Below are 13,691 nucleotides of genomic sequence, written 5' to 3'. Positions count from 1 at the left end.
TTATCTGCATTATTAAGTGGGTAACAAGGGCAAGTTTGACCATGTGTTCCTGCATCAGTTCCCATCTGATGGGAAATTGAGATGTACCAACAACAGCAATTACACAAATGATGTCATGATCAGGCTTACGTACGTACATGAAAGTGTGACGGAGATGCTGAGGACAATAATTGACAGCAGTGTGATAACCAGAGATGGTGGTCTGTGGTCTCCTCTTGATAGGCTGCACTGGCAGCCAGAGATGGTGCTCTGTGGCCTCCTCTTGATAGGTTGCACTGGCAGGAAGCTGAAATTGTTATTGGACATGAACACACTTCTTCGACAACATCAAAAATTGGCTATCTTACTGATGTCAGTCAACCCAAGGGTCCAGAAGGCTTACACATATTTTATTACCTTGCCCAGGACCTGAAGTGTTTTATCTTCAGTCTTACTGGATTACATTTCTGGATTAAGCCACTGTAGATTGAATATTGGGGTGGACATGTTGGGAGGATGGGAGTAGCTGTTTTTAGTAACCATTATCAGGAAATTTTTGTGTATTATCAAGGAAATATATTTTGTGTAAACTATAAATCGTTGTCGTTAATAAATATTTAACAAACTACAAAAAAAAAAAAAAGAAAGAAAGAAAGAAGGAAAGAAAGAAAACCAACTTACTTCCTCTACCAGTTCTCATAATAATGCCCTGCCTTCCTGGATGGACTCTGAACTTTACACAGTTATTTTTCATAAGTTCTAAACTTTAACTAGAAGGCTCAGGGTAGAAGGCAAGACAGTGCCACACCAGCAGCCACACTGACAGGATTTCTCATTGAACCAGGGGGTGACCATGACCTGTTGTGAGGGATGGACATCCTGCAATGGATTCAGCTTATTGCTTCTACTTATATTGGGAATAGTTCTCAATGCAATTCCTCTCATTTTAAACTTTGTGGATGAAGGCAAAGTTTTTCACAACCCCATCTCTTGCTTTGAGTGGTGGTTCCCAGGGATTATAGGAGCAGGTGTGATGGTGAGTAACATTTATTTGGCTTGATTTGGGGAAAGGGCTGCCTATTTTACCAAACTCCCAAACACCATCTTTCAGCTTGATGGTGGGCTATGCCTTGGCTGAGGATATCGTCAGGAGCAGTGGAATGGTATTAATGGTATTAATTCACTGGCATCAGTGAAGAATGAAAATTTAAGTAGATTTAAATAAATGGTGGTATGGACTAGGGAGCTTGGGCAACAAAATTAATAATTTGATAAAAGTTTGTTGGATTGCTATCTATCATATCTTCACATGTGTTAGCCATTATTCTAAGCTTTATAGTTAGTGTTCAAGATGTTTTGAATCCTTCCCCTCAGCTTTCCTTTGCCAATACTAGTCTCAAAGTATTCACAGAATACGGGAGTGGGAAGTGCTACCCAAGGGAGTCTGATTAATGTCAGAGAAATGAACTTTTGTGTGGATGTGTGTGTGTGTGTGTGTGTGTGTGTGTGTGTGTTTCAGTGATGATAAGTCACTGCTGCTGGTCTTATCCCCGACTTCTGTGGAAGTGCTCTTGGGTCATTACGTGTTAAACTTTAGGTAAAAATTTATCCTTTGGCTGGCACACTGGAGTGGAGACCACTCTGGCACCAAAAGGCCATCTTAGGAAGCATTCCCCCAAAGTCGATGGTTTCTTTCCCTTTAACGTTGTGAGCAATCTATTCACCTTGCTTTAGGTAGAAGGGCTATTTCTTCAAACAACCCTGAGAGTTTTCTTCCAGGCTAAGAGGAAGTGAGCAACAGTGCTCAACTATGATGCAACTGCCAACATTTGTGTCTGCTTTCTGCCTTTCTAGAAGCTTCCTCTACTTAAGTAGCATGAGCTTCCATGCATCTTGCTTAGACCAGAAGCCAGGAGCAGCTGGCTAAGTCTAACCAATAATGGCAATTTCCATGAAGCCACTAGAAGTTCATCTAGCTAGAAGTTCATCATGGATTGTGTGAAAACAATCCATGTAGAATGACTCATGTCGCTTTAAGTATAAATTGGTTCTAGTATGAACCCCATCTCAGTTAAAAACAATGTCTTGCTAGCAATAACAGAGCATAAGGTGGTGATGGTACATACCTACATTCTATGTGTGTTTTTGTCAGTGGGAGGAGGGAAGGAAGATGAAGAGGTGAAGACACAGAGAAGGGCCCACAGAGAGTTCTGTTGAGTGCCAGCTACGGTTCACACTTTATACTATCTCATTTCATTTAATAATCTGGCTAAGCAGATACTAACATTTGTATTTTAACAGATCAGCAAGCAGTAGGTTAGGAATGTTAAAAAGGCACATAGTAGGTGTGAAACTCAATTCCAGATTTATCTGATTCCAAGGTTCTGTTTTCCACCAGTATTACCACCATAATCCTCAACGTCTGTCTCCTGTTGACAAAGGGGAAAGACAAAATCCATAACCTTCTCCATAAATTTAAGTGGCCAGGAAACTGAAGCATAGGAAGGTGATATAAATCTGTAAAACAGTTCCAGAAAATCTGGACTTCCTTGTTCTATGACTACATTTACTTTATGATCCTCAATAAATATTAATGAAGATCTGGAATCACATGAGGGATCTCTATTACGCAGTATTGTAGAATGTCATCGAGGCAGTAAACAACTCCTTGAAAATTTCAATAGTTGTTTTATAGACTGAGCCTCAAACTCTAGACTAGGCTCACAAGCAAACGGGTAGGTGATAGAAGGTCTCAGAGTACAGGTACATTTTCATGATCCTTGACTATAAACAGAATGTAGAAGAGTATCTTTTTCAAAGGGAATCATCCAAAATACTGAACTCTTCATATACTTGTAAACACACAGAAAAGTTAATAAGGAAGCATTCACTGTTTGTGATAGCACTCTTGTCAGAGTTCTTGAAATTTTCTAAAATTGTTATGGCATTTTAAATGTTCTTCATAAACTGGCGATTTTACAGGAGGTAGCTGATAATAACTATGGAATTCATTATTGATTACTTCATAAAATGCACAATCATTTTATGGTTTTATGATTCAGTGAAAAGAGAAGAGAACCTTTTCATCTTTTGAAACCATGACTAAGAGATGTTCCGTAATTATCTTCAATTATCAACTATTACGTGGAAAATCAATACATTTTTTTTTTCCAGGCACTAAAAAGAAAGACTTGAAATGTTTCCTCTAAAAAATATAAAGGTCATTTTATTATTATATGAGATTGGTTGAAAGTCTGATCTTAATCATGCTTATTCATTGAGTGTACTTCTTACATAATGATAATTTATCAATTATTAAAGTCTAAACATAGAACAAATTGTTGAATGTTAACCAAAATTAGAAGATATTAAGTATGACAAGAACTTTCAAATTGTAGTTTTTATATTCATGATGAGCTATGGCTTTGTGTTTTACTGTCATGTTCAAGTACTTAGGAAAATCCCGAAAGTTTGCCTTCTATCAGTATTTTAATGATCTAAAAGCTTTCTTGTACTTCATTTGTAAAATCATATACTACCTTACTTTTAAAACTGGATAAAAGTATGGGTATGTATAAGAAAAAATGAAAAATACTTTTTTATAAAAATAAAAGTCTATCAAGATTTTTGATTTCACAAAAACTCATGCATTTAAATGTACTTAGGAATTGAAGAGAAAGAGTAGTTCATTACTCATTTTCACAGGATATTATCTGGAAAACTTATTATAACTTAGTTACATATGTACACACATACATATTGTACAATTCAGGGGTGCCTGTTCAGTTGGTGGAAGGTGCAACTCTTTATCTCCAGGTTGTGGTTTCGAGTCCTGCATTGGTTATAGAGATAACTAAAAAAAAAAAAAATCACATTTTATTGTCCATCTTAGTTCCGAAACTTTGAATGGGCAAAATGGTTGAAATACAGTGAATTATCAAGTTACACATAAGAATGGAACAAAGATGTGTTAAGATGTCATGAAGTCAACTGGGTGAGGATTCATATACCACAGGCCACTGTTACTTTATAAAACACGTTTGCAAAGGAAAAGAACTATGAAAGTAAATGTTCAGCATCTCTGAAATAAATTAATCTTTCAGAAAGTTAGAGTTTAATTTACATTGATAAGGAAAAGGGAAGGATTTATCCATTTAAGCTGTAACTTAATGTTGTGTCAACTTTAATGGACTCATTACATTTCTAAATCAGGGGTTGGGAAACTTTTTCTATAAAGAGCCAGATAGTGAGTATTTGAAGCTTCGCCATCCAGTCTCTCTCATAACCATTCAGTTGTGCCATTGATGTGTGAAAGCAGCCACGTACAATATGTAAGTGAATGGGCATGGCTGTATTCTAATAAAACTTTATTTATTAAAAAAGATGGTGGCCCACAGCTTGCCAGTTTCTGTTCTGAATTATTTCTTCTTAAGTCCAGAAGACAGGAGCCTGTGAGTACAACAAAAGAAGTTTAGTCCATGAATGCTGACACCTATTTGAGAGCTAAACTAATTTATTTTCCTTTTCTTCTGGGCTCTCAGCTATGCCTCAGAGTGGCTGGGCTGTCATACATCCATGTGCCCCCTGAATTATAACAGTGTTGGTGTTCAGGGCAATATATAAGCAAAGCTTGAGAACAATACCGCGTTCTCCACACGTGACATGGAGTCAGCCCATGGTTAGAGCGGGGTAAAGTCTGTCAGGGAGGCTGCCTTGTAAGATGTAAATCTTAGACCTGGTCTAAAAGAACAAAGGTGTATGTGGGCTTGAAAAGAAGTATCAGGGAAAGAGCAGTAAGAGGAAGACGATGAGATGAGCCAGGTGGAGCTGGGGAAGGGGAAGGATAAGAATGAATAGACCGTATGGAGGAGGGGAGATCTATCAGAATTGCCCAGTGTAGAATCATGGTTGAGCCTCTGGGCTCTGGCCCCCAAGTGCCTAGATTTGGGTCCCCAACTCATCCACTTTCATAGGCCAGTCACTCAAACTTGTGTCTCAGTTTTCTCATTGGTGAACTGGGCGTAATACCGGCGCCCACCTCATGGGATTGTTCTGAAGCTGGAATGAACTGAACCATGTTCAACACCTACAACAGTAGCTGGCCTGTTGTTAGAACTCAATAAAACATTAGAAAACAAGAGTGGGAGGAAAAAGAGAGAGCTGCTTTAGGGCAGTTGTGCTGAGAGAGCAGGAAAAGCTCATGGCTAAAATTTCTACAGTGGAAGGAAATTATTTACATTTCACTCTTCAATGTTACAAACTTTTTTCCAGTAAGAATTTCTAGTCATAACTGCTGAGTGGATATTACTCAAAATTGAAACCTAATCCTGAGAATGTGGCATCATTTCTCACAGTTTTCCTCAATGATGTACATCTCCCTTGACATAGAAGGCACTATATGCAGTTTTCCCAAACAGCAGTGTAAAGTGAGGTCATGACCTGTCATGGATACATGAGCAGAAAGGAGAATGTGGAACCAAAAATAATTCTCTGGGGGCGCCTGGGTGGCTCAGTGGGTTAAGCCTTTGCCTTTGGCTCAGGTCATGTTCTCAGGGTCCTGGGATCCAGCCCCACATTGTGCTCTCTGCTCAGCAGGGAGCCTGCTTCCCTTCCTCTCTCCCTGCCTGCCTCTCTGCCTACTTGAGATCTCTCTGTGTCAAATAAATAAATAAAATCTTTAAAAAAAAATAATGCTCCGGACATAAATTTGGCGACTGGCAAGATGGTGGTGACCCTGAGGGTAGGAGGGAAATTCAGAAGTGGGAGAGGGTGGTGACAGAATTCGTAGTTCCCAACTGTCAGGCAGTTTCCTTTCTGGGTTCTTGCCAGATTAATTTATACAATTTTTGGGAAATGGAATAAGTGGTCATAGATTATAGTAACAAAAAAAAAAAAAAAAAAGAAGAAGAGGAAGAAAGAAAAAAGGGAAAATTTGGATGATGCAAACAATTCTTTCAGAAACATTCCTTCCAAAATAATGAATAACTAACTCACTCTAATCCATTTAAAATCCAATTCTCTCTAAAGATGAAAGTCAAGTAAGAATGTAGATGGAAGAGTTTGAAGCTGTTGTCCTGAAATGCCCCAGCCCTTCCCCACTTTAATCTTTGTGTTTGAAATGGGGATCCCAAAGTGCACAAGATCAAGGGATATTGCCAAATTTCCCCTTTTGTTCCCTTGAGCCTTGATTTCCCACAACTGCTGGGAGGTGGAGATGACTGCTTTTCTCATCTGATGAGAAGAAATCATATTCATCTTTCCTGTTGATGTGATTTCCAGGTCATTCCAGCAACAACAATGTCCTTGGCAGCAAGAAAAAGAGCGTGCTGCAACAACAGAACTGGAGTGAGTATGGACCATCGGCCTCGAGCCAAAGCACAGGAACATTCAGTTACTGACACAGCAGCAAAGCTTCCCGAGTCATCACTAACTGCCCAACAGTGGCAGGACCACAGTCATAGAAACATGCAATTTACAGTAATTATATGATAATATGGAAAGTGCGAAGTTTATCTTTTTTCTTTTTTTCCCCATAAGAATTAAGCTTTCGAGTCAGTCTTCAGACCTTTCCTCAATCTCCAGTTTCAATAACCTAAAGGCTTTCAAAGAAAGGAGATTCGGAAGTTATACCCGGAGCTGTAATCAATTTCATAATTCTCAAATACTTGTCATTTTCGTAGTGTATGTAAAAGACTTTGGGAAAGTGTATCCTCAATTCTATGAAAGATTGGTTTGCTACGATCAAAATAATTGTCCTTATCCAGTTAAAGGAGACAATGGTTATTTATTTTCAAACATTTACTGTGTACTCATTAAGTATAAAATTGTAACTAAGTTAAAAGTAAAGGAAGTGAATATTTATTAGCCTAACGTTATTATGGTCGGAACCCTTCCAACGCTACAATCTTGCTTAATTCTCTCAAAACCACTAAGTGGGAAATATTATGGTGTCTGTTTCATTGATTGAGAAATTGATGCTCAGAGAAAGCAAATAATTTGCCAGGGTAGCACAGCTAATAAGTAGGTGAATTTTTGTCCAAATCCACCAGGCTCCAAAATTCACAATATTTACACTATATATGCCAGGGTTGTTGTTATAAGCAACACTGAGGTCTCTCATTATTCTCTAAGGAGTGGTGGGCTGGATCAATAAACAAGCCGTCATAGTAAATATTCCTGGATGATCTTGAGGTTTTATGGTGCTCAGCCTTATGAGAACATCAGAGTCACCCAGAACAATCTTAAAAATATCAATGCCTGGTGGCCCCCAGAGATTCAGTATTTTTCAAAACCAATATAGGTGATTCTAATATGATCCCAGGGGTGAGAGCTAGGGTTTAAAAGTGTGCATATTTATATCTGTATTAATATTTATATTTTTAAAAAGTACCCTTTTCTGACACTTGATACTTATCTAGGATTATAATTACTTTGTTAATTGTTGATACTACATCTTTGTTCCTTATATACCATAGAAATTTAATAAATACTAGTTTTCAGTTTCTCCTCTCTGGTACTTTTCTTTTTAACTTATAATTTGCAGTTGACTTTTTATTACCTCTATATTGTACTTACATTCTTGAGAAAGATATCTTGAGCTATATCTAAATCCCTGAACTCTAAAATATCAGAACACTTCTATAGATTTTTGTCTCAAATCATATTTCCCTTAAGAATCTTTCCCCCCTACATACCTTTAATGACAAGTTATCTTTTCAATGATCACTTAAGTTTCTTCTGTCCTTGGAGGACAGTAAGTTGTGAAGAAGCAAGACACCTTTTCATGCAGGTGTTGGGCTTAACTCTGCAGGTTTTGCTCCCCCATACCAACCTTGAAAGTTATTGGAATTTTCATGGTTTTGCTGAGTTATTTACATAAACCCCCCACTTGGGGGAATTTAGATCCCCAAGAGCACATTCTAAAGCCAGGCCCCTTTGTAGTGGTAAGAAGTTAGAAAGAATAAATGACCAAAATATAAATAGTGCACTTCTTGGTGAGCAAATTAAGTAACTTGCACAGGCCACAGTAGTGTGAAAGAATCTGATTTTGAATTAGACTCCAAATCCATCATTCTCTGCTTTAACTCGAAGAATTCTGATGTAGTGATTAAAATCTGAGCACAAGCATTTCCCAGTTGTGAGATTCTGACAAGTTTGCCAACCTCCCTGAATTATATTTTTCTCATCCTTAAAGTGGGAATAGTAGTATCTATCTCTTGGGGTTATTGAAAGGGTTAAATGAGATAATATATGCAACAACATGCATGAGGTACAGAAAGAAGCCCCTTATTCTGCCTACTCATTAAAGCCACGTCTCCTGAACCCTCTGGAAGTGGCAGTATTATCGGACCCAAGGAAAAGGACAAGTATTCCTTCATCTCTGCATATTTTAACTCATAATTATCATTGACTAACAACTTCACTGAAACAACACAGAGCTTTTTTTTCTGAAAAGCATACACATATACCGACTTTCATTTGGGCCATAACATTTCCTATTGGCAAATTTCATGCTTTTTTCCTGCTTTCTCTGACTCTCACTCATGAAATGAAAGGTGCTTAAAGGCTTACAGTTTTTCTCCCTGACACAACATGGTTCTCCACTGGAGCAGTTCTGCCCCCCAGAGGGACATTCAGCAGTGTCCAGGTCACTTTTGGCTGTCAACACTTTGGAGGGACAGCTACTGGTATCTAGTGGAGTAGAGACCAGCGATGCTGCCAAACAATCCAGAATGTACAGGAAAGGCCCCAAAACAAAATGCCCAATGTTGGCAGTATTGAGGTTGAGAAGCTCTGTGCTTAACATGACGCTACTGACTGATCTCAGCAGAATGGGGACCACTGACCTTTCATAGCATTAGGGCCAAATCTGGATGAAAGATTTGGGAGTCAGGAGACCAGATGCCAAAATGTGGTGGTTAAGATCTAGACCAGGTTCTGTGAAGTAGGGAGTACACAGAATGGGGAGGAGGTACTAGATGTCAGTGGTCCCTTGAAGTGGACAAGGCTCAGGGTGTAAAAAGGTACAGATTTTCCAAAAACAGTAGCAAGCCCAACAATCTTTTAGTAAGTCTAATCAAATGGCAGAGACTTTGCCCTCTTTGTTCTTTGATAAATCAGACCTAATCAAATGGAGATCTTAAGACCTAGGACCACAGGGGCACCAGAGACCAGCAGCAGTTGGTCAGAAGTCTGCATGTGCTGCTGAGTCTCGAAATAGTCCAGGAACACGTGAGAACATACACCAGTGCTTCTTCTTTGTTTTCCAGATGTTTCTGTCATCACTTCTGAATGTCATCACGGTCATTGGTGCTGTGTATTGCATGTTGGTATCTATCCTGGCTCTCTCGGAAGGTCCTCTCATTTGTAACTCTCAAGAGAACAGCACTTTCAATTGTGAATTTTCATTCAAAAATTTGAGGTGAGTATCCTGATTTTCACAGATTGTCTCACATGCTTCAGCTAGCTCCATGAGAATAGTGGGTGCTGACACGTTGTTCTTTGATGGAATGACTGGAACACAGGTTCTTAGGGATTTAGCACATTAATCTCAATTGGCACAACCTCATAGAAATGGAAGAACCACTCAGAATGGTTTGTGGGGTGGTGGGGGGCAGGAATCTTGTCTAGAAGGAGTAGTTGACTCAGATGGTTTATCCTTGTCTTTTAAAAATCTGTGGCTGCCGGGGCGCCTGGGTGGCTCAGCAGGTTAAAGCCTCTGCCTTTGGCTCAGGTCATGATCTCAGGGTCCTGGGACTGAGCCCCACATCGGGCTCTCTGCTCAGCAGGGAGCCTGCTCCTTCCTTTCTCTCTGCCTGCCTCTCTGCCTACTTGTGATCTCTCTCTGTCAAATAAATAAATAAAATCTTTAAAAAAAAAAAAATCTGTGGCTGCAAGTATATATGTGTCTAAAGAATTTCTAGAAATATATGCCAGAAACTTTTTTTTTTTTTTGAGAATGGTTATAGAGGATGCCCTGGAGGAGTGAAGGGAGCACTGTATTTCTACACTTCCAAACTCAGTTTCTAAGCCCTAAGCATATGTTACTTTTATAATTTAAAAAATGAATAAAAACACAATACATAAAATCTAGAGCCTTACTTATAAGCCCTAAAAGAAACAAAAGCAGTTGATGGATTCATGCAGATGTACTATAAATATACTGCAGGCATGGGAATGAATCAAGTTTAACTCATATAGTGACAATATAGAGGAGTTACTTGTAAGTGGCTCATTTCAGACTTGAAAGATGGTTCTGTGCCTGAATCTAGGCACAGTCTGTAAAACTGGAAGAAAAGAACAATCTAATTCTCGCTTATCTATATGTTGCTCAGTTTTTGAAAATAACCAGAATTCACTTTTGTAAATACATGAAAAAAAAAAAATTTCCCCCTCCTTTTCTCCTGCTACCCTAAAAAAGAATAATCCCTCAAAATTTGCATACTGCAGTTGTTGTGAATTAAAATCAAAACAAAAAATTCCCTTTCCTAGATCTGAAGTTCAAAATAAAATATTTCAAGCACAGATGCTCTACACATTCAGCCCTTAGGAGAGAATAACTCACCGGGCACCCGGCTAAGCTCTGGAGATGAGAGCCACTCCAGCTGGGGAGACAGAGTTCCAAGACTGATGCTAGGCTTGCTGCAAACTGCAGAAAGCATACTCCCTTTCCATGTGCCAAAAATACTGTTGTCTTCCCAGGATAAATGTCAGTTGTTGGTATCCAGAAATGCAAACTCTCTAAGACCCCTTAGCCTTACTTGGTAGTAAACTGAGGGAACAACCATCTTAGGGTAGATCACGTTCGGGTTAAAAGTCTCTCATTTTCCAAACCTTGTTACAATGGGCACAAATCCCTTTAATCAGACTTTTTTTTTTTTTTTTAAACATGCCTTTTGTCAGTAAAATTTGCACAGCCCGTTTGAGAGTAGATGCAACGCTGCCATTTTGTAGGAAGAACTGAGCTCCCTGTGGGGGCAGGGAGCACCTTACTTCACATGTCTTTAGCAAGTAATGGAACACCTGTATAATTAGGTTGAATCATGGGAGATTAAGAATATTCAGTTATTTCCAACACAGAAAATTTCATATGGTTCAACCCAAGAGTAGGTACTCTAAAAATGCTGGTTGAGGGAGGGGACAGATACTCAGTAAGAGTTTTGTAGAGATCAGAATACATGGACACATGACCAGAAACTTGGGTCTTAGCTATAGTTTCTGGGCATAGTATTTCAAAGGACTTGCTGTTTTAGTATACTTGCCCTTTTCTGGGCACGATGATGCAGTCTTTTCATGGTAAGTGATATTCCTGAAAACCTCTTGTCGTTTCTTTCATTTCAGTGACATTGATCCAGACTCCTTCAATCTGCAGTGGTTCTTCAGTGAGTCTTGTGTCGCTCCTCCTGATTTTGATAATCTCACCATCAATGGCGTCACAGCCAGTGACTGGAGAAAGCATACTTTGAACTTCGACTCTGAAGAAAACAAACACAGGGTGATCCATTTCTCGGTGTTTTTAGGCCTACTGCTCGTGGGGATTCTGGAGCTCCTGTTTGGGCTCAGTCAGATGGCCATCGGTTTCCTTGGCTGTCTGTGTGGGGTCACTAAACGGAGAAGTAGAATTGTTTAGTTTCATGGTAATAAAATGGAAATATTAGCAGTTTTGAATCATTTGAGAATTGCATTTAAAAGACACTCCTTGAGGTATCTGGGTGGCTCAGTTGGTTAAGCGGCTGCCTTTGGCTCAGGTCATGATCCCAGGGTCCTGGTATCAAGTCCTGCATCAGGGTCCCTGCTCAGCAGGCTGTCTGCCCCTCCCTCCAACTTGTGTTCTCTCAAATAAATAAATAAAATCTTTAAAAAAAATAAAAAGACATTCTTTTAGAAGTTCAAAAATGGAACACTGTCTAGAAAGCTGTTATCAGTCACTTTAGGCCAAAAGTCATCTTTGAGGTGTTAAAAAAAAAAAATCAGCCTTTCATATACAAAGCAAAAACAATCATCAGTAGTTGACTTTGGGGAAAGGTGGAGAGAAGTTTTCAATTTGTTTTGTACCGTTTGATACTTGTGTACTATTCAAATTTTTAAGTTCTATATTCTCAAGTGTGGAGGGAGAAGGGAGGGAAGGGGAAAGAGAACGAAGATGGGGAGGACGGAGGACAGGAAGGAACAGAAGTCATCCTGGAAGCGAAAATATGGAACTTTATTTCTTTACACTAAAAAATAAAATAAAATAAAATAAAATAAAATAAAATAAAATAAAATAAAACAAAACAGATAGCCTGAATGGTTTTAGACCTAATTTCCAGCTTATAGACAATCTGGAGAAGAGGACATAGTCAGACAAATCCAAAAGGTGGGGCAGTAAACACACAGTAGCCCCGTTTCCCACAAGAAAATAAATAGGAAAGATAAAAGGTGGGCTGGGCTGAGGGAACGATTCCAGATTAAGAGAACAAAGAGGCAGGATTCAATGAAATGTCTTCTGTAGACTCATTTCATTGGGGGTAACTGGGGAGGCCTGTACAAGGATTGGTTTAGGGGGACGCCTGGCTGGCGTAGTCAGAGGTATGTATGACTCTTAATCTCTGGGTCATGTGTTCAAGTCCCATGTTGGGCGTAGAGCCTACTTAGATAGATAAGGGATAGGAAGGAAAGGAAGAAAGGAAGAAAGGCAGGCAGGCAGGCAGGGAGGGAGGGGAGATTGGTTTAGGTGATGTCAAAGAATTATTGCTAACATTTTTAGTCCTGACAATGGTTTTATGGTTACACACGAAAATCTTCTTATTTTTAAAGAAATGTGTATTTCTGTTTTGGGGGAAATATCATGTTCTTAAAATACTTCAGCCAAAAGCTATGGAAAAATGTTATATTTAGGTGACAGGTATATGGTAATCCATTATACTCTTCTATTTTCCTGTTTGCATTCTTCCACAATTAAACAAAAATGCTTACAAAAAAAAAAAGTGCCAGTCTGAATTCAAAAGCTGCTTTCTATACATGTCAATCTTTAAAAGATATAATTTAAAAACTTGCATTTACTATATTAAGATGTTATGAAAGACAAAACTGAAAATCCAATTTTCTGAATGTGATCATTCCTGCATTTTACTTCAATTATTTATGTTTACTGGGCTTAAGTTTCTAGAAATAATTTTCAATACCTACATTATAGCTGCCCCCCAAAATTAGTAACATCAGAAGCACACACAGGCTTTTTTTTTTTTTTCCCCCTGAATCTATTTCCTATATAGAGACCTTCTACCTATACTCCTATTTTATAGGCCTATTTATCCTTAAGGTCTAGCTTCAGGGTGTCTTACTTGAAAAAGCTTTCCCAGGGTGCAGGATTCCAACAAACTAAGCTAGCACTTACCCAGACCACTGTTACCTTACCTGTCACGAAGTAACATAAATGTTTGTGTGTCCACTACTACCAGAAAATTTGAGAGAGCAGGAACCATGTCCTTCTCATCATTTATTTATTTATTCATCAGCTTTTTAAAAAAAAAAAAAACATCTTTTAAAATTCAAGTTAATGTATAAGTGTATTATTAGTTTCAGAGGTATAATTTAGAGATTCATCAATTGCATATCACATGCAGTGCTCATTACATCACATGCCCTCCTTAATGCTCATCACCCAGTTACCCCATCTCCCTGTCCCCTCCCTTCCAGCAACCGTCCATTTGTTCCCTATAGTTAAGTCTCTT

The 13,691-nt window shown here is 38.7% G+C and overlaps 1 protein-coding gene across 1 annotated transcript; it reads left to right on the top strand.

Annotated features, from left to right (window-relative positions):
* The first annotated feature begins 792 nt into the window (after window positions 1-792).
* Window positions 793-11,727, top strand: TM4SF20 (transmembrane 4 L six family member 20). Its single transcript, XM_032355042.1, has 4 exons — window positions 793-1,015; window positions 6,259-6,324; window positions 9,249-9,400; window positions 11,320-11,727. The coding sequence occupies exons 1-4, from the start codon at window positions 833-835 to the stop codon at window positions 11,606-11,608; spliced, it is 690 nt and encodes a 229-aa protein (XP_032210933.1). The 5' UTR covers window positions 793-832; the 3' UTR covers window positions 11,609-11,727.
* Window positions 11,728-13,691: the final 1,964 nt, after the last annotated feature.

Source organism: Mustela erminea, chromosome 8 (assembly GCF_009829155.1).
Source record: "Mustela erminea isolate mMusErm1 chromosome 8, mMusErm1.Pri, whole genome shotgun sequence".
Lineage (NCBI taxonomy): Eukaryota > Metazoa > Chordata > Mammalia > Carnivora > Mustelidae > Mustela > Mustela erminea.
The sequence above is the reverse complement of the archived record's forward strand: the minus strand, read 5'-3'. Positions and strand labels throughout refer to the sequence as shown.

Coding starts and splice junctions, on each gene's coding strand:
- TM4SF20 (XM_032355042.1), top strand. CDS start 833: ATGACCTGTTGTGAGGGATGGACATCCTGCAATGGATTCAGCTTATTG. Junction 1,016..6,258: donor TTATAGGAGCAGGTGTGATG/GTGAGTAACATT, acceptor TGTGATTTCCAG/GTCATTCCAGCAACAACAAT. Junction 6,325..9,248: donor GCTGCAACAACAGAACTGGA/GTGAGTATGGAC, acceptor TTTGTTTTCCAG/ATGTTTCTGTCATCACTTCT.